Genomic DNA, 27,678 nt, shown 5'->3' on the forward strand with positions numbered 1-27,678 from the left:
TCCCTGGTCAGGGAACTAGATCCCACATGCGTGCCACAACTAAGAGTTCGCATGCCACAACTGAGACCCGGTACAACCAAAATAAATAAATAAATAAATAAAAATAATTAATTAATTAATTTTAAAAGGAGACTAAAATCATGTACCAGGCCACCCCAAAGAAATGCTTTCTTTACATGGACAAAGATTTCTACTATCATCACCAAGCTAAAAGCCCTCACCACATCCTCTCTGGATGCAGCTAACTAGTGAAACGGTGATGTGCAGACCAATAGGAAACAGCATGTTTTTTGTGAGACAAAAAGGGCGGGGGGAGTCTTTGGTTCTAGCCCAGCAGAGTTTCCCATCAAACGTAAGCTCCTCAGCAGGGTCCTCGTGTCTGACACTTCCTGGGCTGGACACCACATCTCACCCCACCACGACCAGATTTTCTCTGAGCCACCGGTGATAATTTCTTTATTTCTCCATCTCTTCCTTCTCACACCGCACACTCACCAACCTGGTGTGTACTTCCCCTGCAGGTTCTGGACCAAGACATGGGGTTGTCCCTGGGGTATGACTCCTCAAATCGGGAGCTGCGTGTGGGAGCTGATGGACCACACAGACATCGTGTGCCAGACCCACGGGAAAAGGGGATCTTTAGCCTCTACTCCACCTTCTACCATTCAAAGAAGCAAACGATATCTTATTCATCTTTCAAAAATGTACGGGCTTCCCTGGTGGCGCAGTGGTTGGGAGTCTGCCTGTCGATGCAGGGAACGCGGGTTCGTGTCCCGATCCGCGAAGATCCCACGTGCCGCGTGAGCGGCTGGACCCGTGAGCCATGGCCGTGAGCCTGCGCGTCTGGATCCTGTGCTCCGCAACGGGAGCGGCCACAGCAGTGAGAGGCCCGCGTACCGCGAAAAAAAAAAAAGATGTAGGAAACCAAGGTTTGATTGCCTATCCCAGGAAATTATGGCTTTTCTTTTCCAGTACCCATTTAAAACAACAAAGGTTCAGTATGACTGGACAAGCCAGGGGTTACACACAATCCAAGAGTCATCACGTGGAGATGACCTGGACAGGGCAGACTGTTTTCTGTCAGTAACATGTTGGTAACTAATTGTATTTCTAGTGAATCTGGACTTCTCCTGACCAGGAGAAGGGACCTTTGTGTTGGGCCAGGTGAGTGGGAGGTCCCGTGAGTTGGATGAGGTTATAAAGAGTTTGGAAAGTTTTTTTTTTTTAGAAAAACAGTTTACTGAAAAGGAAGAATAGAGTCGCTCTAAAGAGTATGATCTCTGACAACATTCGTCCTGGGCTGAAATCCTCCTCTCAGCTCTGTGCTTGCTGTTGGCGTGACCTTGGGAAGGTTCCCATTTAAACTGTATGCCTCAGTATTGCCATAAGTAAAATGGGGATGGCAAAGTACCTACCTCCTGGGTTTACTGTGAAGATTACATAATGCCTATGAAGACCTTAGCATGGCTAACTCCACATAGTAAGTGCCCATAAAGTTATAGTTTCTGGTTTTGTTTTGTTTCAAGAAAAAGAAGCAAAAGAACACATGACCAAAGAAGACAGGCTAATTATCCTGTTAGAAAGCATTAAAGGAAAGGGAGGAGAGGAGAGAAAATTTCAGAGCTAGAAAGAGAACCTGGGAAGCAATTACCTTGCTGGGAGGATAGTCTGGGAAACAGGGGATATCCAGAATTCACAGGAACATTGGCTAGAGAACTCTTCTGCAGAATCCAGGAGACTGTACAAGATGGCAGATCTGTGAGCTCTGAGAGAAGCATTTTTGCCTGTGGTGGAAAGAAGTCCTGAATAGTTCAGCAAAAATAAAACCCACTATTTCTCCAGGAACTAGGAATGGGCAGAAGCTGGAGGCAGGAACAGGAGCCAGAGGTATCCTCTCGGCCAGTCTAAGCAAGTGCTTGCTGACCACAAGAGGAAGACAAAGAAAGAACATGGGAAAAGGTTGTTTTTTGCTCTAAGCATACGCTAAGCCAATCACAAAAAAGGAATCTGAGAAGTCACCTAGCTTCAGCTTGAATTTTACATAAGTAACCAAGACCCTTAAAAGAGGAGTAATTGCGTGATGTGGTTTAATGTGCCTGGTGTGTTGGGATCATGTTGAGTGTAGCCGTTGCAATGGACAGAGGGAATGAAGTTCAGTTGAGCCTTGAACAACAAGGGTTTGAAAAGTGCAGGTCAACCCATACAAGGATTTTTTTCCAATAGTAAATACTACAGTAATACATGATTTGCAGACGGTTGAATCTAAGGATGCTGAATCATGGATACGGAGGAACCGCTGACAAGGCGGGCAGACAAGAAATTACAGGCAGATTTTCGACTGTGCAGAGGATTGGCTCCCCTAACCCCCAAGTTGTTCTGGGACCAGCTGTACTACCAGAAAAGATAAAGTGAGGAAAGGCTGTGCACCCAGGAAAGAGGGTTTTAGGTGAAAAGCCCACCCCCACCATCCCTTTACAATGATCCCAAGCAGTGGCAACAAAAAATAACTGAGATTAGTGGCAATAGAAAAATATAAGGAAAGTGAAATCTTCAGTTTGGGGGCTATTTGGGAGAACGCGGACCAAAGGACATCTCACATGTATTTGATAACCCCCAATATTCCTTCTACTTACAGCAGAGGTTGAAAACTCACATGCCTTCAAGGTAAGGTAAATACGTGAACCAATCAAGAGTGGAACAACTGGGTGTCGGGCAGACCGGCAAATGGGAAGGCGCCACATAAAGGAATCCACATTCAATTTTTTCAAAACACGGGTCTTGCCAAAGTAAACACAGAAGTTGGCCCCATTTCCACGCTACCAGTTTGCAAACACTGCTCTACATGATGTTAAAACATAAAACATGTTCAACAGTTTAGAGGCTAAATAAGACATTTTTAGTCTAAAAAGATCTATGAAAAGCCACTTTCATTTTAAAGATGATCCCAGTTGAATGGAAAATGAAAAGTCCTGACATTCTTTTTCATCTGCATATTGATAAAGGGGACATTTTAACTCTTACATGAGATGGAATCTATTTCCCCCTTTTGGGAAAATGGAGGAAATATCCTTTATCTCCAGCAACAAGCATGGTGCCTGACTCATTGTATGCATGGGCCTTAAATGTCTGTTGAATTAATAAATAGGGTTATAAGTGGAGCAAAGCACTAGCTGGAGATGGAACCGTAACCTCTCTTTTTGAGGTGATAAAACTGAGGGAGTGGACCTCCGGCTCTAACCCTCCTCTTTCCCTTCAGGATATATTTTTGACCCCAAATGTCTACGTAGGAGGTCAAAGACTTCTGTGCTATATGACCTTCCTCATCTCATTGCTCTAGCAGAGAACAGAGAACATGGACAGCCTCCCAAGAACAGTTACTACAGAACTCACTCCCCAGGTGGCATCCAAGCCACCTTAGTACTTTGGACTTTGGAAATGGGGCACAGGGCCTTCAGAGATGACTCTGATAACTCTTCTATATCTCCCTGAGTTCATGGTTCTTGAGGACAAAGAGGGGGTGTCTACCTCACAGAATTGTGAGGAGTAAATAATATTGCATATGTAAAAGGCTTAACGTAGTGCCTGGCCCATAGTAAGCACTTAGTGAGCTGTGGATATTATTAGCTATTACGGAAATAGCAGGTGCATGAATTTTTTTAACGGACCCCATTGGCGTGGGGAGTGGAGGTAGAACAAACTGAGAAGCTGGAGAAAAACAAAATTATTTCAACAGCTGCCTATTAGTCATTTCAGAAAAGGTGGAGGTGGATAAGTGACTAAATAAATTAAATTCCCTACATTTAAATACAAATCCTTATCTATACATGTATACACTTACATAGGCACAGAGTTCCGGAAGAATAGTTAACAGGTAACAGTGGTTATCTCCAGGGAGGACCTGACCCGGGAATAGCAGCTGGGGAAAGACTTTAACATTTTTGCCATGTGTCTATATTATCTACTAAAAGTTCGCAATTCATTTTTAAATGAAATGTTGCTAGTTTAAAATCTCTCCTGAGTTTTGCTGAAAGTGGACGAACTGTGAAATTGAGAACAGCTGCTTTCAGTTTTTACAGTCGAGCCCTGATACTGCCCTCTAGCGACTAGTACCCACCACCACAACTGCTCTCTGCAGCCCTAACTAGACTCAGACTAAACCTGCTCGTCTCACCCATACTCACCTGGTTAATATCAATAATATACGGAGTTGACGCATTAAATAACTGAACTGTTACCTACTCATATACTCCAATGCTTTCATGGTTGAAAATCTAGGCACTGTGAAGGATGCCTACATTACCTCATGCCTCATTCTTGCTGGACAGGTGAAATAATAGATCATTTGCATTACAATATGCACCATCATCCTTCCCTTTTTTCCATTTTAAACTTGACAATTACCTGAAGCAAAAGGACTTTCCTAATTTCACAGTTTTATCTCAAATGCACCTAATTTGAGCAACTAAATTTGTATTAATTTATCACTTGCTACAGTAATTTCCTTCTTTGCACTTGTTGAAATAGAGGTTATTGTTCTACATACAAAATTTCCTTGTGTGCTTTTATGTATTTGGGTAAGTTTCTGAATTCTACTTCAGACTTCTTAGTTGTTCTCTAGGCTATTTACTCTTATGTTGTACATTTTTCTAAAGTAATGTTTTCATTATTTTAAAGTCAATGTGTTCTGGGGGGGGTGGTGGTGGTGGGATGAATTGGGAGACTGGGGTTGACATATATACACTAATATGCATAAAATGGATAACTAATAAGAACCTGCTGTATAAAAAATAAATATATTAAATTAAAAAAATTTTTAAAGTCAATGTGTTCTCACTGTAAAGAAAGTTTGGAAAATACAGTAAAACATAATGAATAAAATAAAAGCAAGACCTAACTCTACCATCAACAGATAACTACTATTAACATATCTATTTTCCTCCAGTTTCTCTAATGCCTATTCATTTTTATACACAGTTTTCACGCTGAATTTTGAAGTCTCTAAAGTACATTTCCACTGTCATATATAAACATTAAGTGTTTGTCCTTGTTAAATGTTGCAAAGATATTATTAGAAACTGTAAGGCATGTTTGGATATAAGGGTAAAGTTCACTTTGAACACACACACACACACACACACACACACACACTAATGCAGGGTCAGTATCGGACCCTTCTGTAAATGTCATATTTTGTTCAGATACATATCCACTGGGTGTATATCACACAGGAGGTCACACTTTAGGCTGAAGTTCTTCCAAGAACTGCAAGCCTCCTCGTTCAGTAATCTTGTATCCTCGGCCTTTGACAAATATTTGGGCATTGGATGGAATTCTTAGGGGTCTGGCCTAGCGACTTAAGGAAGTAATGATACACGATCCCAGGCAAGGGAGAAATCAGGGTCGGGGACCCGCGAGGGGAAAAGAAGGGCCGGGCACAGGGAGGTCTGAAACCTGAGCGAGTGGCAGCATTATTATTATTATTATTTTACTTCTGGATGGTGTCACCCATTTTGGCAGGACAATCTCGATCACCTCCTCGGAACGCAGGTTCCCAAGCAGCGACAGGCCGGGATCAAGGGCTGGTGGGCGTGTTCCCCGCCCGAGGCCCGCGTTGGACCGCACCGGGGGTGGGGAAACCCACCCCGCGGGAGCAGCGGGTATAAAGAGCCCGGCTGCTGCCGCCGTGCAGCTCCGGGCTTCGCAGGGGGAAACGCTCGCCTCGCCGGTCCTCATCCGTGTTAAGTACCGTCCGTCCGGGACACCACGAAGATGGCACCAGTCGGGGGCAAAAAGACCAAAAAGGTGAGTCTGCAGGGGACCCAAGGGCGCTGTCCATCCCGGCCAAAGCTCTGAGTTTCGATCCACAAACCAGCCCCGCATCGCATCTCAGCCGCGGGGAGCGCAGAGGAGCCCCTTAGAGCCTGACTGTGACCAGAAAGCCCCCCAGGACTTATGCTGCAGGACCCCAAGGCGCCTCTGAGTCCGCACTCCTGCCCCCCTGACCAGAGCGCCCTCTAGAACTATGTGACCCCCAACTCCAGAGCGCTCCCAAAGCGCTGAGACTCCCAACGTCTTGAGCACTCCCCCGTGATGCGGCTCCTAGACCCACAGGTGCGACTTCCCTCCCCCACGGCGGTGGGACTCGGGGTCGCCCTGCTGCGTGCGCCGGGCTCCTCTGGGGTCTGTGCCCGGGCCACCGCGCTCGCCCCTTGACGCCCCGCGCTTTCAGGGCAGGGAGGCGCGCGCCCGGGCTCCCACCGTTTCCTGCCCGCGCACTCACAGGCACCTAGGGTCTCAGGGCCCCTACCTTGCAGGGTTCTTGCTGCACCCACCAGCCCGCCCCGCCGCAGCCCTAAGGCTCTGGCGTTGTTTGGATGATGTAAGTTTTCATCCCGAAGTTTGGTTTCAGAGATCACAGAACAGGGCACCGTGCGGGCCTCGAAAAGACAGTTTCAGAAAAATTAAGCACAATGGCCGTAAGATATTGAGGAAGGACTGTTAATAAGTTTTAAAAATAAAAACCCAGTAACAAGCCCGCCCTTCCCTGGGGACGAGTGTTTCAGTCCAGACTGTGGGCCTTCGTCTAGTTACTGGGGGGGGGGGCGGGGGGACGGTGCGGGGGGCGGAGATGGATGGATGGATGGATGCACTGAGAGTAGGACTATGGTTAGGAGTGGGAGGAGAAGGACGGAGGGAGTAGGGAATATGCTTGCCCCTTGGGTGTCAAAGCACCCAACTCCATGCCTGGCAGACAGAGGCCCAGGGAATGGCAGCGAAGGAGACAAGGCCAAGCCAACTGTACTCCTGCAGCTGTAAGGACTGTGGGGGCAGGTCCACCTCCCAAATTCATTGCCAGCCATCCCTTTAGAAATGGGCTGTACCTAGTTTCTAAAGGGCTGATCCCGCCTCAAATTAAAAAGACCTCCACACAAGGAAAAACATTAATGCAATTAATTTTTTTAAATGCCATGCAGTCCCAGGATTTAAGATGCTGAGATGACAATCGATTATAGGCTGTCACCTGTTCAGTTAGGTGGAGAATTTTGCCAATCCATATATCTACCAAAGGAATAGCTGATGTAGGCTGGAAAGGACGATTCCCATAGAGATTTAAATTTTTTCTTGGTTTGGCCCGATTTACGTTGCCATAAATCCTAATCCACTACCCCAGACTCAAACTCACAAAATGAAACATTTTAAAGGATTATTTTAGCAACAGATGGACATAAGATGGGAAGAAAAAAAAAGTTTCTTTGGTAACCTTGTTTCCATGCCTATGTCACTGTTAAAATATGGACAATAATACTTCTATACTTCTGATTAAAATTAAAACGTACGTTACAAAACTAACACATGTTCATTGTAAACAACTAGGAAAACCACTAAGAACAGTGTCTACTACATTTTGATGTATATTCTGCTAGTTTATTGTCTAGGCAAATATGTACTTTTTAAACAAAAATTCTGATATTACACATATTGCTTTGCAACACTTTTTCACAAACAATATCTTGAGCATTTTCTCAGAGCACATTCCATTAAAAAAAAAGCCACTTAGCTTAGGAACAAGAAAGTCTGAAGTTCAGGTAATTTAAAAATGCAGTAGAATCTAAGAGAGTGTTCTTCCTGTTGTAATTGTTCAATAAACTAAGGTACAGCATGGTAATTGAATCACCACTAGCCACTCTGCCACCAAATATCAGATTCTTAGCTATGCTGTGCATTTAAGTGTTGTGCTACTAAAGTTTGAAAACACACACAAGAGTCCAATGAGAGTTGCTAGGTGATTGAATAAAATATCATGAATTACGTCACCCAAATGAAAATTAGTAGCCAGTCATATCTCATTTATTTGACTGTTGTTCATGTTTTTATACAACTGCACTGACTAGCAATATAACTATTTTTCTTGTTAATTGGGTCATAACGATCAAAGTTGTAGTTTTAAAATGTGACTTTTTTTGGAATTTTATTTTATTTTTTTATACAGGAGGTTCTTATTAGTTATCTGTTTTATACATATTAGTGTATATGTGTCAATCTAAAATGTGATATTTAGACACATTGTAATCATGACAGGTATTTGGATTTCAAAATTACATGTGATCAATTCTATATTTTTGTATCTGTTATCTCATGGACTTGTACACTTGACATTTTTTCTATGTGGCAGGGCTATTCAAGAATATATAGCATAGTCCTATTTCACTGCTTTAAGGTAGAAATGTCAGATGTTTCTTTTCTCTGAGCACCAGTTTCAAAATGGTGTGGAAGAGAGGCAGAAGGTGGTGAGGACCTAAGACAGAAAAGCCTACGAATGTCTCTCACAGAATTTGTAACCCTTGTTATATCAGCATTTGTTTTGTCAACCATTATTAGTAATAAATGGAACACAACAGGTAAGTACATTCCAAGTTATTACTTTACACGGCCTTTTCAGGGCTATCCCACCCTCCCCACCCCCATTTAAAATCAAATCTAGATACCATTTAAGGATAAAAGAATCAGGAGGCCATATACACTGCACCTGGAAGACCGTGTATAAATTACTCAGAGACTCTGGACCTTAATTCTTCATTTGTAAAATCAGAGTGACCTAAATTGAATTAGGGTAACTTTTATTTTTAAAGGCTATGAGTTTTTGAAATTAAAAAAAAAATGGTTACACTAGAAAATTACTTTCTAAGTCACAAAGCCCTTTAAAAATATTAAGTTCAAAATTTCTCTATTAACACCAGGGTAATTATTGCATAGTACTGTAAATGGAATAGGTATGGAGGCTGGATTAGAAATTAGTTTACAAATATTTTATTTACCTGTCTCTTTCCTGTTCCCTCACTTGTAGAGAGCGGGCTGTGCATACTCATAACTTCCTGGACAGCGTAATGCAGCTGCTATTATGGAAACTGAATTTTAACACCAGAGACAGAAGTCTTTAATTGATTTGGCCCTCTTTGTGGTAGTATCTCCTTCCTTCTGTCTTCACCAAATATCTTTTGACTTTTCAGTCTCAAAATGCCTTAATAGCATTGTATGCCACTTCAACTTTATAAAATACAATCCTCTCTTTAGTTTATTGATAGAATAAGAAGAAAGACTAACAATCACCATTTTAAGAAGGTGTGCTTAAGTATTTATTTACAACAAAACCTTTTCATCTAATGAGGCTTTACAACAAAACCTTTTCATCTAATCCCTCTGAGATGTTTATTCAAACATAACATCCTCCCACAATATTCTTCAAATACTCTTTAATGTGTTCGGAAAGACCCCATCCCTGTCACATACACATGGATACACAAACTTTCAATATATTAGCATTCTGGTGATTCTCAATATAGTCACAAATTTCTGTATAAAATAGATATTTTCTGAGAATTCTAAAGAAATCATATGTCTCAAGAATATGATAGCAAAAGTTCTAAAGGTAGAAAATTGTCTTAAAAATTCAAGTAACACCTTTTCTTCCTCCTCTTCTGTAATTTTAGGGCATCCTAGAACGGTTAAACTCTGGAGAGGTCATGATTGGAGATGGAGGTTTTGTCTTTGCACTGGAGAAGAGGGGCTATGTGAAGGCAGGACCTTGGACCCCAGAAGCTGCTGTGGAACACCCAGAAGCAGGTTGGTGCACAGCTATATTCTAAGCTCTCATAAAAGACCACTATGTTGGCCCAAGTCTAGAAGCATGCCATCAAACAGATACATTCATGCCGTGGTATCCAAATATTTATTATTGCCCGCGGGGCACTGTGCTAGGTACATAAGTACAGGTTTGCCTGTTGGGTAAGTACCAATGGCCCGTTGCTGTCATCTATATCTACCTTTTTTTTTTTGTTTGTTTGCGGTACGCGTGCCTCTCACTGCTGTGGCCTCTCCCGTTGCGGAGCACAGGCTCCGGACCGCCATGGCTCACGGGCCCAGCCGCTCCGCGGCATGTGGGATCTTCCCAGACCGGGGCACGAACCCGTGTCCCCTGCATCAGCAGGCGGACTCTCAACCACTGCGCCACCAGGGAAGCCCTATATCTACCTCTTGTTCGCTGATCCTCACTCTAGATGAGTCTAGAACCTGGCTCACTGCCTTTCTCTGCCCCTCCCTTCTTCAACACTCTAGTTGACTTCAACATCCATACATGTGATCCATCCAGCACTCTTCCTGTTAGTGCCTTGATCTCCTCCTCATCTCCAGCAAACTTTTCCTCCATTCCCACCTTAGCAACCCTCTCCTAGACCTCACCATCGCCAATAGCTGTCCACCTCTGAAATCTCAAGGACAAATACCACATTCTCTGACCACCCCCTCCTATCTTTTCTGCTCACTTTCTCTAGTGCTCCTATTCTTCAATCTCATCACGACTCTGGCTCTACCATTTTAGTGTGTTTTAGCCATTCTCCCCAAGTCCACTTTCCCTCCTTAACCCACTGTAAGTTGCATGATACAGCATCAATCATCATCTTGCAGATAAGCCCTCTTCCATTATCTATCTGCCAACTAGTCACATTCATTGTATACGAGCACCACCCTGTTCAACTACCTACCTAACCTGCACCTGCACCCACAAACCTGATTCTCACTTTACTTTTTTGACCACAAATCTTTTATGGACAGGAGAGGAGGTAGGATGCAATCTGAAGGGGATAAATGCTGTCCCTTAGGGCCTCCGTATCAGCCTTAAGGAATAGCGAAGATTTAATCTTTAAAAGGGAGGAATGGGTCACTTTTGCAGGTCCATGGACTTCTGAGGGATGTAGGTTTTCAAGGCTAATGGGTTAATCCACCCATATATCTTTATACCAGATCTGAGGGTCCCATTTCTTCCTAATCAGACCCTAACTTTTGGCAATAAAATGCTTTCCCAGTTGAGAACTCTGCTCCCTATGTAATTTAGTCCCGGGCCAGAGCCTCAGTTTTTCTGTTCTCTAGCAACAGGAACTGAGTCTCTTTACATACCACCCAGAAGATCCTCAGACTCTCACACATTGCCTGAAATCGGTGATGACTCACCTGTAGCCTTTCATTGTCTTTCTCCAGTATTTGGTGGTACCCAACAATAGCCATCTAGCTCTGGAGTCCTTATAGTTCCTACTTCCCCTGGACCTCTCAAACATCTGACATAGTGCACCGGCTAGTGCATTCCCTTCCAAGGGTACCTCATCCTAATTCACTACAGGTTGAGGTTTTAATAGTTGTAACCCTAGAGCATGCTGGGAGCTCCATCACCTGTGATGTGTGGGTGCTCATTACTAGCTAGTCAGAAGGAGATCTGACTCTAAAATGATGCCTTCAGAGTTATTTCCCATGACTAGTTCTGGCTTCAACTCTTGCAGGTCAGACCACTCAGAAAACACATTATGAAGTAGAGAGTTGAGCTCAGGGGTTCTACTCTTGGGAGTGAACTAAGGGAGTGAGGGAAGCAGGACTGGGCAAAGGGAGGACCTGGAACTAAGCTGCGAAGAGTTGTAATAGAGACCCCAGCCAATCTCTCAGGGAGCTCTGGAATTGCACAGGCCCCTCAGAGTTGTCCCAGATTGAGGCAAGGCGGCTAGGTCTTTGTGTTTTCCCCCTACTAACAGACCAAGCCCTGCACACAAGCTGTCAGCGCTCCCCTCCTCCAGGAGAGGGCTGAATCCTGGGCAAAGGAGTGCCCTTTGGCCTAGGGCACTTCCTAGGAAGGGTCTCAGCCAGGAGCCGTCAGCAACCAACACTTTGAAAGAATTTAAATCTTTCAGAGGAAACCAGAGTTCTTGTGAATATTGTATAAGATAATAAACAGATGTTTTTTACGTTAAAGAAGAGCGTATTCCAATAAACTCAGTGACGAAGGATGGAAATTAACCAAGAACATAAACTGAGAGACAGTACAGTTTTGAGATCCAGTACAGACTCTGGATCCAGACGAACTGGATCAGATCCTGACACAGCCACTAGGCTGTGCGGCCTTGGGGAAATTACTTAGCTAAGAAAACCGAGATAATATTGACATCTACCTCATAAAGTTGTTATGAGGATTAAATAAATGATATGTGCAGTGTTCAAAAGAGTGCCTGGCTCATGTTAAACACTACAACTATTCGCTCTTGTTAGTAACTTGAGTGAGTTGCTTCCTCTCTTGGTAATATTCTTGGTTGTATTAACCTATTACTGCTAGAGAAGTACAGAAGTGTGTTCAAATCACACTGTCCCAAAAAAATATCCAAAATAGAAGAGCCATAGTCACACTATGAAACCCAGCAAATGCACGCAACTTTTATATTCCCAAATAAACGTAGAAATAATACTGTGTTCTACCCTTAAAAAAAAATGCAATTAGTAAGCTTTGGAAGCTAAGCCAATAAGAGTTCTCAAATTTTAGTTTCACCAGCGGAGTTTGTTAAAAATAATAAATTCCCAGACCCCACTTATAGATTTGGTTTCATTAGGTTTGTGACGGGTCCAGGAACCTGCATATTTATAATACTTGTCTCCAAACGATGGCAAGGTAAACCCCACTTTCAGAAGCATTGTGTCGAAGGGATGTAAGGAACACAATGGCATAATTAAGACCTGAGAGTGAGAATTTCTAATATATCTATGGTTTGTTTCTTAAGGTCTGCTTGCTGGGTTAAACTCAGAATGAAATACTTCTTGGGCCAAACTGACATTAACGATAAACTACCTTTGCCCAAACTTTGCCATGGAAACAAAATAAGACTGTTGTTTAAACTGCAAATTTCAATTTTGTTAGTCACGTTTACTTTTTTAAAGTCACACATTAGAGGAGCTCAAGAGGAACTGCTCTGATACTGATTTTCTTTGATTTTATTAATGCAGAAACAGCACATTTGATCTCTTGGCCATTTGTGTCTTGAATATTTTGAGCTTATTTACATGTATTGAGCATTTGCTCTACTTTTTCTTCTGCGAGCTCCTTGCTTTCCAAGAATTAATGAAAACTCCATGATACTGAGTCATCAGATTTAATCCTTTCTGCTACAGACTGAAATCCCCTATATTCAACTCTGCCAGTGCCTAGTTCAAACTCTGTCAAACACAGTGGACTACAGGACGCATCAGAAAAGACAAATCTGCTTGTAACTTATATTCAAAGAACCATTTCATATGACCTTGGATGTATTTAACCTTTTCTGGGGTGGGGGGTGGTGAAATGTGTTTAAAACATTCATGCTCTAAATGAGAGCGGTGGTCATTGTCATGCTACTTTATGCAAATGAATTTGTTTTTGCAGGTGCTTTTCTAATTTTGACTGGGTAATAACTAGAATTCATATAAACCCTGAAAAGTTTCCCTGTAGACTGGACGGCACCCAAAACACTTTTGTAGGAGTGGTGCCTGGACTTGACTTTTTAGTGCTGGAAGCAGTGAGAAAGGGAAGGTTATGCTACAAGTCTGCAATTCCTTATCCAAGCCCTTTTGGGGCCAAATGCGTCTTAGAATCCAGAATTTGTGGGAATTTTAGAAAGTTAATACGTTACATATGCTACATATTGCATAACGCTCTTATTAGGGTCTGAAGTGCTCCCCTACGCCCCGTCAAACACATGAATACTCTTTTTGCATCAAAATATATGGCTACCCACACTTAATAGGATACAATTATAAATATCCTCACATTAGTTCAGGTGACATTTTTGCTGCCAAATGATTTTACTGCAAATTTATTGTCCCACTGAAGAAATACTGCAAATTTTTATCTGACCTTTTAGAGTTTGCTGTGGAATTTCAAAGACTTGCATTTCTCAAGTAAGTGTACAAGGTAATATCTATATTCTGTACATATATGTCTGGGTCATATGTTTTATACATATACACACACATAAGTTGGTAATATTTAGCTTCTGTGATGCTAAAATAAAACTAGTATATGCAGAGTGTAAAGCCATAAAATGAATATAATCAATTAGCATAAGTTGTATCATTGTCATGTGAACTGGTCATACCCTATTGTTGGTTAGAGGATGAAAACTCATCATTTTATGATGAGAGGAAACAGAAAATAGAAATTGAAAGGATATTCAGAAATTACCAGACTAACTCTCCTACTAAAATTTATGCCAAAAGTTGTGGTTCTTGCGCTCAGAGGAATCAGCTTTGAATCAGTTTCCCTGGGTCTGGAGGGGTTTGAGGAATCTGAATTTTTAATTGTCCCCAAGTGAGTCTAGTAGGGTCACACTTTGAAAAGCATGGCATTTTTAAGAAGCATGATGGAGTAATCAAATCAAATCAAATCTATTAAGAGTGAAAAGGTTGTCTTCACCTCTCTGACTCACTGCCCTCTGAAAAAATCTGATAAAAGACTATAGACCCTATGAGCACTATACAATGTACATACATGTAAACAATTTGCACACCATTCCAGGGTTTTTGCTTGTTTTTTTTTTTTTTTTTTTTTTTTTTTTACAGCCTCTGGAAATCCATCAAAGGGCCAGCTAGGTGGACTTCTTATTCATAAACCATTCTGTCCCAGATACCAAGTCGGTAGTCCCTTCTCCCTTGCTCCAACCTCAGCACTCTGTGTTTATCTGATTGACTGTATATAAGGTTTTTCAGTTGATTCTGCTGCTAATTAAAACAACTTCTAAACCCCCTAATTTAGGCATGCTTTTAAGTTCCCACTGAGAACGAAAGGTTCCATGATTTTAAAAGCAGAGATTTGGCTTCAAGCTTAGAAATCCATTCTCTGAAATTCAAAAGCGTTTTTGGCCTCACCTTTTTGTCCATTTATAAACAAAAACTGAGCTTCCTATGTTCTTGGCACTCTACTAGGCATCTGGGTTGCAAAGATGCCAAACTAATCTCCAGTCTTAGCCTCTGAAGGGCTAAGAACACCAGTGTCCTAATAATTTCCTAGTGTCTAATGTAGTTGTTCCCAGACCGGCAGACTTTATAAGTCTCTGAAATTTCAAAATAAATTTTAGGGTTCGATATACGACTGTTGGTTTCTTACTCTGTCCAGTCATTTCTCCTGACAAAAACAAAACACCATCTAAGTCTCAATATCATTTTATAGAAGAAACATCCTCCTGCTCTTAGAATGGTGATTCTCAACAAAACTGAAAATAAGAATCAGCTGGGAAAACTTTAAAAAAAATTGCTTGTGCCTTACCCCAAACCAATTAAATTAGAATATATGTGGATTTGACACTAACCTTCATAATTTTTGAAAAACTTGCAGGATATCTAATGGGCAACCAAGGTTTAGGACCACTATTTTAGAGCAAAGCATAACTCTTTAAATTGCATACATTTGATTATATGGGGAAAAAAAAAAAAGAAACCTCCCACCATATTTCCTCCAGCCAATGAAAGCTTCGCCACGTGGTATTCACCCATGAACCTAGATTGCGAACATTTCTCCGACACTTATTCCACTCTACTACCAGAATTATCTTTCAGAAACACTGAGTTGGGCTTCCCTGGTGGTGCAGTGGTTGAGAATCCGCCTGCCAATGCAGGGGACACGGGTTTGATCCCCGATCCGGGAGGATCCCACATGCCGTGGAGCAACTAAGCCCGTGCACCACAACTACTGAGCCTGTGCTCTAGAGCCTGTGAGCCATAACTACTGAGCCCACATGCCACAACTACTGAAGCCTGCATGCCTAGAGCCCATGCTCTGCAACAAGAGAAGCCACTGCAGTGAGAAGCCCGTGCACCACAGCCAAGAGTAGCCCCTGTTCGCCGCAAGTAGAGAAAGCCCGCACGCAGCAACAAAGACCCAATGCAGCCAAAAATACATAAATAAAATAAATTAAAAAAACAAAACAAAAACACTGATACCTGTGGTCTGGCACCTAGACTCCTTGGGATGATGTGCTAGGCTGTTTTACACTCTGACAGCCCACCTTTCCAAGTGCATCTCCCACCACTTCTCCAGCATATCCTCAACTCCGGCCACTCAGACTGCTTGTCACTCCCCCAAATGCCAAGACTTTTCTTGCCTCCTTGTCTTTGCTCAGGCTGTTCCCTTTCTAGGGAATGTCCTTCCCCATCTTCTCTGCCTGGCAAAAGCACTGAGATGATTCTTCCTCTGTGGGACCTCCTTCTTCCCTTCACCCCACATCCATGGCAGAGATAATCTCTTTCTCCTGGCAAGAGACTCCAGATCCACCCCTCATTTGCCCCCAGGATGAGCAAATGCCAGGCAACCAGGAATTTAAGCAGGTATTTTCATAGTTGTTTATCTGAGAGCCTTTTGAAAGCATCACAGACTAATAAACTGTTGTTAACAATGAATACCTTTCCCTCATTCAATCTCCCAGTTCGCCAGCTTCATCGAGAATTCCTCAGAGCTGGATCGAATGTCATGCAGACCTTCACCTTCTACGCCAGTGAAGACAAGCTGGAGAACAGGGGAAACTATGTTGCAGAGAAAATATCCGTGAGTAACACCACACATGGCGCTCTTAGAAGGACACAGTAGACACGCGTGTCATTACCAAAGCTCTCATAGAGAAAAGTGTTGAGCCTCTTTAGAGTTCTGTTTTGTTTTAAACAATACAGAAACGAGATATGTGTAAATAATATTCTTAGGTTTTAGCTAGCGTCCCTCAAATTAACAGAAAGGCATTTAATGAAGCAGATCAAAGAAGTATTTAACTATTAATGATTCTCTCAGTCTCTTGACTAAGTTGCTGAAGGAGTATCCTTACAAACTCTTACATCTTCTTTAAAAATTAATTTTATTTATTGATTGATTTATTTTATTTTTGGCTGCGTTGGGTCTTCGTTGCTGCCCACGGGCTTTCTCTAGTAGCGGCGAGCATGGGCTACTCTGTTGCAGTGCGCGGGCTTCTCATTGCGGTGGCTTCTCTTTGTTGAGGAGCACAGGCTTTAGGCGCGCGGACTTCAGTAGTTGTGACACGCAAGCTCACTAGTTGTGGGTCGTGGGCTTAGTTGCTCCGCGGCATGTGGGATCTTCCCGGACCAGGGCTCGAACCCATGTCCCCTGCATTGGCAAGCGGATTCTTAACCATTGAGCCACCAGGGAAGTCTGAAACTCTTACATCTTTACAATTTGTTAATGTGATACAGTATAGGAGAAAGGTCATATGTGCCAGGAGTCAGTGAACCTAGAATCTTCCAGGCTCAGCTACAATCAACTGCGTGATGTTGGGCAAACCATTTACTTATCCCATCAAATCAGCAATTTCTTCATCTCTAAAATGAAAAAGGAATTCTAAAATTACATGAGTCTGTGTGATCTATAGTACTGGGGTTTTTTGAGGACAAACATCAATTTATATTGTCTAAAAAATTAGAAAAGACCTGACTTGTGATACATGTATCTGTTGAAAAAATATATAATGACAAAAAGTCATGAATTCTGTAGTAATTTAAATTGAATTTTATTCTTATTAATCATAAAAGCAAATCATTATCATCATCACCACTATTTGCTAGGTATTCTTCTAAGTGCAGCTTAGGCATTGGAAGATACCAGATCCTTTTATGTAAGGACTTTTACCCTCTCACAGATCTTGGGTATAATATAATATCCTAAATACCATCATTAGATTTTTTTTTTAATCACTGTTATTGGCAATGTTGTTACTGCAAATTGCTCAACTCCATAAAGCATTGAACTATTCCATCACTGTCGTTTTCTGGAATAAAATCACTATTATAACATACAACTGAGATTTGGACGTTGAATAACAATTTTGCTTCAATTTCACATGAAAATGTAGACATATCATAAATTCATCCATTTTAGGGGCAGAAAGTCAATGAAGCTGCTTGTGATATTGCCCGGCAAGTAGCTGATGAGGGAGACGCCTTGGTGGCAGGAGGCGTAAGCCAGACACCTTCGTACCTTAGCTGCAAGAGGGAAACTGAAGTCAAAAAAGTCTTCCAGCAACAGTTAGAGGTCTTCATGAAGAAGAACGTGGACTTTTTGATCGCAGAGGTAAACATATACGATCTAAGATGAGACGAGTACACTTAGGACATTTTCTCTGCCTTTTACTCTCATGAGGACCATGTGGGGTTAGGCACCAGTCATGACTAGTAGCTGTAATATTTAGTTTTGAAATGTTTTTCCAATTTAGGGCTTCAACTAAATGTGATTCAGTTAATGTAACATAGTGTTCTTCAAACCTGTGGGCTGTACGTCGCTGAAATCACCTTTCTATTCTGTTTTAAAAATGTTAATGGGTCACAACTCAGAGTTTGAAAAACACCCATCTGAGGATAATTAAGTTAATACACAGTAGGATAAGTTTTCAAATTATTTGGGAAGAAACAAGATTAAAAGTATCTTGACTTTAACTTATTTCAGTATTTTGAACACGTTGAAGAGGCTGTATGGGCAGTTGAAGCCTTGAAAGCATCTGGAAAACCAGTGGCAGCGACCATGTGCATCGGCCCAGAGGGAGATTTACACGGTGTGGCCCCTGGCGAATGTGCAGTGCGCCTGGTGAAAGCAGGTGATGATGCGTTCTGACCAGTTTGCAATTAGTGTGTCTATTTTTTAAATTTATTTATTTATTTTTATATTTATTTTTGTCTGTGTTGGGTCTTCATTTCTGTGCGAGGGCTTTCTCTAGTTGCGGCGAGCGGGGGCCACTCTTCATCGCGGTGCGCGGGCCTCTCACTATCGCGGCCTATCTTGTTGCGGAGCACAGGCTCCAGACACGCAGTCTCAGTAGTTGCTCCGCGGCATGTGGGATCTTCCCGGGCCAGGGCTCGAACCCATGTCCCCTGCATTGGCAGGCAGATCCTCAACCACTGCGCCACCAGGGAAGCCCCTAGTGTGTCTTTTAAATGACATACAAATGCAGGTCCATCTATGAATCACTATATACTACTTTTGTTACAGGAAAGCCATTAATTTACTTTCTTAGGAATATCTATAATATCATTATTGAGTCCCAAAGAGAAAAAAATGTTAAAAAAAAATACATACACAGATATACCAGCCTTTTGAAATGGGCAATTAGACCTACGCTGAAGGTTTAACACCTGGAAATGAGAAGAATTTTAGTAAATCAAAAGGAACATTAGGAAAAATTATGTTTTATTTTAAATTATCTAAAGTTGAGGGCTTTAGACATTAATAACTTTTAAGTCAGTTGCCCTCTTTGCCAAAGTTTTTCCATTCTCGTAAATGACTGGTATGTTTTACTTTTTGTAATTGGTATAATAAATTTTCACATCCTTTGATGTGAGACATGGAGCACCTAATTTATCTTTTCATGTAATTTCCATTCCTAATATTGGGTCTCATTTCAATTAGGGAAAATTCACAGACTTTTTTCAAAGCTGCCTCATTTTCAACCTGAGGAATAACACAGTGTCCGTGGAAGAGTCTGACTCACTCTGTGGAACAGAGATTTTGATTGGCTAATTGTTTAATTTCTCATCTTTATCCAACTCTTAATAGTTCATGAAAGTCACTTCATACTTGTCACTAATAATAATTATTTAGGTTTAGGAATGACATTGTAGAATCCTAATTTTTTATTCTACATATTAGAAATGGGGGGAGAAACCAAATTAATATGTTTCAAAAAGATCAGAGGAGGCCCTCATCATCCCAGCTGTTAATTGGCAGGGATTCTTGGCCTGCATCTACTCCTTCCCCTGCCGGTCTGTTCAGAGTGAGTGGCCACAGTGCTTGACCTCACTGTACCCTGTTTCTATTCTTCACAGAACTCCCCAGTTATCTCATTAGTTTATGTCTTGAATGTCTGGCTCTCTCACTTGATGGTAAAATCCCAGAGGGCAGAGACTATGTCTGCTTGGCTCAGCACGGAGTACCGTGTGCCCAGCACAGCACCCAGCACATGATAGGTCCTTAGTCAATATCCATCTCACAGATCTAGTCCATCTTCCAATGTTAGTTCAACTTCCATGTGCCCTGACATAGTCATCCCTACCCCAAATAATCACTTCCTCCTCTCAGCAGCTGCGTCGCACATTTAGCGTGTCCTCAGATGACATTTTCTAATCTGTGAGACTGTTAATAGGGTTCTGCAGTTACACACAGATAGAAAATGCTGTGTTAAGCCACGTTAAGCAGCCTCTTGGCGGCAGAACTTCTCAGAGGCTTTGACGTGTTCGTGTGTACTGGCAGTCTCCAAGAAGGGACTACAGTAAATAACTACTGCCCAATTTAATTGATCATAGAACCTTGTTTTCATAGAGCAAACCTTGGGAAGCCCTGTGCTAAATTATAAAATCTTTGGTGTCCTTTATTTATATTTCTCTAAAACCCCTTACAAGGACCTTTATACCTAATAGACATCAATAAATAGCCAAGATGTGATGACTTCATTAATGTAATGACATCTAGCAAGGAAAGAGAAACTGCGGCTCCAGGACACCAGGAAGGACGGATGGATGGACGGAAGGAAGGAAGGAAGGAAGGGAGGGAGGGAGGGAGGGAGGGAGGGAGGGAGGGAGGGAGGAAGGGAGGAAAAGAAAGGGAAAGAAAGAAAGAAAGAGAAAAGAAGAAAAAGGTAGTCGAGACCCAAGTGACCCTGTTCAGTAAGCTGTTGAATATACCAGTCTGGAACCCAGTAGAAAGGTCAGGGTTAGAGAGAGAAGCTTGGGAGAGGTCTGGATATAGATGGTATTGAGAGCCTGGGGCTGAAAAGGAAGTGTAGATGCAGAAGAGAAGATGGCTCAGTGGGATCCTGGGACACCACAGGACTGAAAGGTTTAGCCTTGAGGAGGGGTCAGCACATAACACTCAAAAAAAAGCAGCCAGGGAGGTAGGGGCAACACTCAGAGAGTGGGGGAAGTTCTCAGAAGCCAAGAGAAGGGGAGTATCGATGAAGGAGAGAGTGCCACGAGGTTGAATGCTGCCGAGACATTGAGTAAGATGAGAAGAGAGAAGTGACTACTAGACTTGGCAAGATTGAGGTCATCGGTGTCCTTAACAAAAACTGATTCAGAGGAATGACAGGGAGTGAGGCCAGATTGGAACAAAAATGAAGAGCCAACTGCAGGCCCAGGCCAGTGAGGACCGCTAAGACGCCTGCCACTGAACACTGGAGGTCACAGCGTGTAGCGTTAGCTCTGCTGCTCCTGGAATCTGGATGTTGGTGCCGCTCTCATTGTGGCCAGAATGAATCTTTCCTTTCCTTGTTCTTGGCATCTCTATATCCCAGCTACAAAATCCTAGGCCATGAGTTCATCAAAAAAAGTCCTTTTTGTCGGACAACCCAAGTGTCCAACTAATGAATGGATAAGCAAAATGTGGTACGTACATGCAATGGAATATCATTCAGCCATAAAAAGGAATGAAATTCTGACACATGCTTCAACAGGGATGAGCCTTGAAAACATTGTACTAAGTGAAATAAGCCATTCAGGAAAGGACACATATTATATGATTTCACTTGTACGAATGTTTCGGAAAAACCGTTTCCTAAATTACACTCTGCTGTTATGCCCAAGAAACTTAATAATATTGTTAAATTGGCCTGATAAAAGGAAACATTGATTTATTCCTCAGATGAGTCGTAACCACAGGTGCCATGGGGCAGCTGGGAGTCGTGAAAAATTATCATGCTTTGCAAATATAATGTCAAAGATTGAAAAACTGGCTACTAAAATTTGAAGTTAAAGAACAGTCCAATGATGATTTTTTAAAAATGACTACTAAAATTTGAAGTTAAAAAAACCTCTAATAATGATTATATTTTTCAAAAAATGATGGACAGCCAAGTGTGCATAAACGACACTTCAAATATAGCTGACTCTTCAAAGCACTGTTCGCAGAAAGGGCTTGCTGCCTGTTACTAATCATTCTTGCCCAAGGGTGAGATAAGTTTGCAGGGACCCAGTGCCATACTTCCAATTCACCATTCCAAATAAAAGCTCCCTGAGTGAGAGGAGAGTCGGGCCCATTGGTACCTGGTGAATCCCTAAAGCTCAAATGTTCTTCCCACTTGCAGGAGCTTCCATCGTTGGCGTGAACTGCCATTTTGACCTCACAACTAGCTTACAAACAGTGAAGCTCATGAAAGAAGGCCTGGAGGCCGCGGGACTGAAAGCCCACCTGATGAGTCAGCCCTTGGCCTACCACACTCCCGACTGTGGCAAACAGGGATTTATCGACCTGCCAGAATTCCCCTTCGGTAAGACAGACGTTTTATAAATCATCTCAGGGTCTTTATGTTTGACAAATTCCAAAGAAATCTCTAGCCATAGAGCTTTATCATGTAAAGTAATGGCTGCAAATCCCCTCATATCTTGCCCCCAGCTTCTCTCCTTGCAACCCAAAACTTTTAAATTAGACATTAGGAAAAGACAGGACCGGCAAGCAAAAAAGACCTCTGAACTTAAATGTAAAATCAAAGATGAGTCAACACCTAGGTAGACAACCAATTCGTCATACCTGAAGTTGGCAGAAAGGATGCCCTCCTGGGTAGGATCAGCAAAGATTCTGTTTCTGGTTCCAGCTCTGTTGCTAAGTTGCAGAACCTTAGCAAAATTTCTTAGTTCTCCCAGATCTTAATTTTCTCATCAGAAAAAATAAGTCGTTTAGACCAGGTTATCGCCCAGATACTTTTCTCCTATTCTGAATGTTGCTTAGATATTCTAGCAATATCTGAGTTTGCAGGGCAGAGGGAAGTTACCATCATTGGGTTACTGTGTAACAGATTTGAATGAAGAGACCAAGCAGATGAAGGGGGTAATACTTGCAGTCTGGGAAGAGGGATAAAGCATGTGTGGGAAGTGGGGGTGAGTCTACCTGGAGAATCAAGCCACGGGTGAGCGGGGCCAGACCCTGGCCAGCCTCCTATTTCATTCTGAGGTCCTTACCCCATATTCTAGAGGGACCCTGGAAAATAATCCGTCTAGAAGAACCATAGAAGAAGAACGGCAAGGCATTTGTGGTATTTATTGCTGTAGAACAAATTATTGCAAAATTTAGTGGCTTTAAACAACAAATATTTATTATATCTCAAGTTGCTGTGGGTCATGAATTTGGGAGCACCTTAGCTCAGAGTCTCTTAATACGTTGCAGTCCAGACTCTAGCAAGGGTTATAGTCATCTGAAGGCCTGATGGGAGCTGGGGGATCTACTTGCAGGCTCTCTCAGTTGGCTGTTGGGAGTCAGGGTCAGTTTTTTTCTGTCTGTGGACTGGAGGCCTCCGCTCCTTAGCTCATGGGCTTTCCACTGTGGTATCTGAGTGTTCTCACAACACGGCAACTGGGCTGAACGTTCCAGGAGAGAACAAGGCAGAAAACATAATGTCTCTTATGACCTAGCCTCAGAAGTCACAAACCATCCCTTCTGCCATATTCTATTGGTCTCACAGACCAACCTGACATAATACAGGAGGGTCCACACGAGGGTGAGAACATCAGAGGGCAGAGATCATTGGGAATCATCGTGAAGTCCGGCTGTCACAGTATTTACAATTGGATATGTCAATGCAAAATAGCTAATAGTTTTTAAGAGTTAGGAACTAAATATTGACAACTTATCTAACTCATTTATTGAAAATTACACATTTATTATAGCTGTTTGTTTTGAATATCTATTTTTAATTTAAGCAGAGTGTCATTTATTACAGGACTGGAGCCCAGAGTGGCAACCAGATGGGATATTCAAAAATACGCCAGAGAGGCCTACAACCTGGGGGTCAGGTACATAGGTGGGTGCTGTGGATTTGAGCCCTACCACATCAGGGCGATTGCAGAGGAGCTGGCCCCGGAAAGGGGATTTTTGCCACCAGCCTCAGAAAAACATGGCAGCTGGGGAAGTGGTTTGGACATGCACACCAAACCCTGGATCAGAGCAAGGTAAGAACCTTAAACTGTATTTGCCAAACCAAACTCATTTAGATTATGAAGATGTCCAAATGAGGTCATTACCAAAACTGCAGCCTATTTGCTGTGTAATGGTAAAGAATCAGTTATCCTCTTTAAATTCTCTCATAGAGGTGTTTATAACGTAGCTTTATGGAGTGATTTTTGGGGAAAGCTTTAAGAATATAGAATATAAATCATGTAAGTTGCAACAAAATGTGATTTCACACTCTAGGAAAGCACCATCCATGTGGTGGACACTAACAGTGAATCAGTTGTTAGGATTTAAGTACAGCAAGTATTAATTGCCCGTTCTGTGCCAAGCATGAACCTTAGAGCTGGGAAGACAGTGGTGAATGAGATAAAACATGTCTTTACCCACAGAGTTTACATTCCAGTGGGGAACAGGAACAATAAACAGAGTTTCACATCAGGCTATGTGCAGGGCACTAGGAGTATAGAAATGAAAGGCTGTGGTCCCTGGCTAAGAGAATCTCGCGGTCTACTGGGGAAAATGGAGAAGAAAGGTGATGTAGTTAACTGCTTGAGTAGAGGCATGGATAAAAAAGTAACAATGAAGAGAAGAGAATAACTATCTCTACCTAATAGATAATTTAGAAGAAGGGACGTTGGGGCTGGATTTTGAAGAGCTGAGTAGGCTTCCACGGGATAAAGAAGGGGGTGGAGGATGCACCCCAAGCAGAGGGAGCAGTTTCCCTCTGTTCAGTGAACATTAGTTGAGCACAACTATGTCAGGCACCGTTGTGGTTGCTGAGGGAGCACGTTGGACAAGGCACAGGCCTGTCCCCAAGGAGGTAACAGTCTAGTAGGCAGAGAAATGAACAGCTAAGATCAAACTGGTATGGTAAGTTAAGGATGAAGATGTGCACAGGTGCTGTGGAGTCTGTACTAATGGCCCACAGGGGGAAAGGTGGGAAGGTTGGTGAAGAATCTCTTACAGAGCTAACACCAGAGCTGAATTTCGAAGGACGAATTAGGTTGCCAGACAGGAGAACAGCCTAGAGGGAAGCACTGAGAGGTGGCAAGAGAACAAGGTGCTGAGAAACTAGAAGTTTGAGAATATTGGATTCAGAATTTGGTAAAGACACAGGTCAGGAACAGGAGGTGGCCTTGGTTCATGCTCACGAGGTTGAGATGACCTCATCCCAAGGCAGTGAGGAGCCTGGAGGGTCTCAAGTGGTCCGAGACAAAGTTAGATTTGCAAGTTTTAGTAGCCTCGAGACGGGGAAACCTGTGAGGAAATCTCTGCTGGAAGATACCAAACATGGCGAGGCCTGAACTAGGAGACAAGGGAAATCGAAAGGAGGCTGGGGCGGGATCCTCAGGGTGAGAGGTGCAGAAGCAACACTGGCTTTGGGGAGAGCAGCAAATGTGGGCTCAGCTGGCTCAGGAAGTAGAGTGCCAGAAAGTGAGGATGGAGAGGTAGGGTAATTTGGATAGAAAATGTCCCTATTCTAAACTCTTAGCTTTTGAACCTATGTGTATGTAAAAAGAAGAAATTCAAAGTAACTTTAGACCTACAGATTCTGAAAGAAAAAGATAAATGTGTTTCAATGGACACACTCTCAAGAGCCCAAAGACAGCTCTACAGGGGTGTCTGAGCTCTGCGACCTAGAGAGGGAAGCTCAGGGAGAAGTCTCCTGCTGTGTGTTTTGTTCCCCCAGGGCCAGGAAGGAATACTGGGAGAATCTTCGGATAGCCTCAGGCAGGCCATACAACCCTTCTATGTCAAAGCCGGATGCCTGGGGAGTGACCAAAGGAACAGCCGAGCTTATGCAGCAGAAAGAAGCCACGACCGAGCAGCAGCTGAGAGAGCTCTTTGAAAAACAGAAGTTCAGATCTGCGTAATAGCCTCCGCGGAACCCATTCTCAGTGACCTCCTCTATGTTTGGAAGTCTATGTTTGGGCCTCAGTTCCAAAAATAAGGAAAAGATGGTTAAAAGGCAATGCTTATATGAACCCCAGCCTACATGTAACAAAACAATTACAAATAGTACTTGATAATTTTGAAAAGTATATATTTATAACTTGAAAGCAAAATAAATAAGAAGCGAATATTAAACAGGTTTACTAAGCACCCACCATGTACACGGTATTAAGGAAATCACTGTGGCCAAGGAAAAGTAATTTGGACATTAGTCTCACTTCACGAAGTTTGCAGGCTAGTAAGGAGGAGGAGATGTGAGCTGTCATAAATGGCTCAGCAACCAGACAGGGACAGACAAAGTGCTATAGGAAAGTGACTTCCAAACTCTTCTGAAGATGACCCTTCATAAGAAACACAATTTATACTGATATAATGACCCAGTAAAGTACATGTACAACCATTGAAATAAAATGTAATCCATTCTGGCATTTTTTATTCCACTCCTTTCTGTCCTATTTCATTAATAAAATACTATACTGGTTAAGACCCCTCAAATTGATTTTATGACCCATTAATGAGTTTTGACCCACAGATTGAAAAACACTGCTATGGGACACCAGCTATGGGGACTTTGCTATTCCTTTAAGTTTTTTCTTAGAAAATCAGTCCTATGGGACCTGATCAGTAAATATTCAAAGCTCAGAGTTCCAGAGTTGTTCCCTCACTTTTCTGACCCATTTCTACCACTAAGAAGCATTCAGACCAATGGGGAGGCTGAGAAGGGATGGGTAGCCAGGCTCTCTCCATCTTTTTCTAGGCTGGATCCACCTAAATACCTCCCTCCAGTAAGGCTGGGGAGCAATGGTCTTGTGTTACTTTGGTAGCTTTAAAAAATATATAATAAAGAAAAAGAGATTCTCCAAACTCTATCTGGGGTTCCTAGATTGAGAACTATATTTTTACCTGGTAGTATCTACTCTGAAAGCTCAAGCCTGAAGATGTAAGAGCATTAGAATAAACGGCTACTCAGTGTATTAGGAAAGAGTTCATGTTTCTTTCTAAACATTCATGGATTGGTATAGCTGTTTGGAAATTCTAATCTCTTCAGCTATTAAAATAAAAGGAGCAATGAGACTTATCTTGGATGTATTTGAATCTTATTTCTGTTCTATAATTTGCTAAGTCTTGTATAACCTCAGTTTCTATTTAAAAAGACACAAGCATGCTAGAGTTTTAAAGGACAAGGCAGCAGTATTTAAAGGGAAAAGAAATTTCCAGAATTTCTTTTCAAAGCAGCACGTCTCTCAGAGGTTGCATATGGCTGAGGTGAAATAAGAAAAGAGTGAAAGTCACTTTTTTTTTTACCAATTGCTATCTACCATTTTTCATTCTCAAATCAGGTTCAACATTTAATACTTTCATTCATAGGTAATAGATACCTTTATTCAACCTACTACTGTGTAAGATGGATGCCCCTTTAATATTCTTTTCAGAACTTGTATTGCCATACAAAGCACTGTAACCCCTAATTTTTCTTATATCTTTTGATTTTAAAAATGTTTCCCTCAAGAGGAAATATACATACTGAAGGTACACTGGAATGAAACTGTATGTCAACAGTGACTCCTAGTGGCGTATTTCATATTTTGAAAATTTTTTTTTGAAATTCATCCCTCCACCAAGTGCATTCATTTTATTTCCAGAAATCTTGTTCATTAAAAGGGAAATTTCATTCAATACCTATAAGCTTCCTTGTGTTAAACAGACATTTCTCACTGGTAAAGATATTTTTATGGAATCAGAGCCAGAGAGACCTTAGAGATCCAGAGTCTAAACTCTCCCTTTTAAGGGTAAGATTCCAAAGGCAGGATATCAAGTCAGGAAGAATTTCTTATTAGTCCAAGGCTACCAGGAAAGGTGGCTTTAGCTTGGATTCTTGGTAGAAGGAGAATGGAACCAGGACAGATGGTTCACAAAACTATGGAGTTCATCCTCCTGCCAGGAAATAGAGATCCCTGCATTCC

At 42.2% G+C, this 27,678-nt stretch overlaps 1 protein-coding gene across 1 annotated transcript; it reads left to right on the forward strand.

Annotated features, from left to right (window-relative positions):
• Positions 1 to 5,701: 5,701 nt before the first annotated feature.
• BHMT (betaine--homocysteine S-methyltransferase) lies at positions 5,702 to 26,733 on the forward strand. The gene is made up of 8 exons (XM_060146135.1): positions 5,702 to 5,802; positions 9,489 to 9,621; positions 16,260 to 16,378; positions 17,714 to 17,905; positions 18,278 to 18,425; positions 21,903 to 22,085; positions 23,532 to 23,760; positions 25,452 to 26,733. Exons 1-8 carry the CDS (start codon positions 5,770 to 5,772, stop codon positions 25,633 to 25,635), a joined length of 1,221 nt encoding a protein of 406 aa, XP_060002118.1. The 5' UTR covers positions 5,702 to 5,769; the 3' UTR covers positions 25,636 to 26,733.
• The last annotated feature ends 945 nt before the right edge of the window (positions 26,734 to 27,678 follow it).

The sequence above is a fragment of the Lagenorhynchus albirostris genome, chromosome 3 (genome assembly GCF_949774975.1).
Source record: "Lagenorhynchus albirostris chromosome 3, mLagAlb1.1, whole genome shotgun sequence".
NCBI lineage: Eukaryota > Metazoa > Chordata > Mammalia > Artiodactyla > Delphinidae > Lagenorhynchus > Lagenorhynchus albirostris.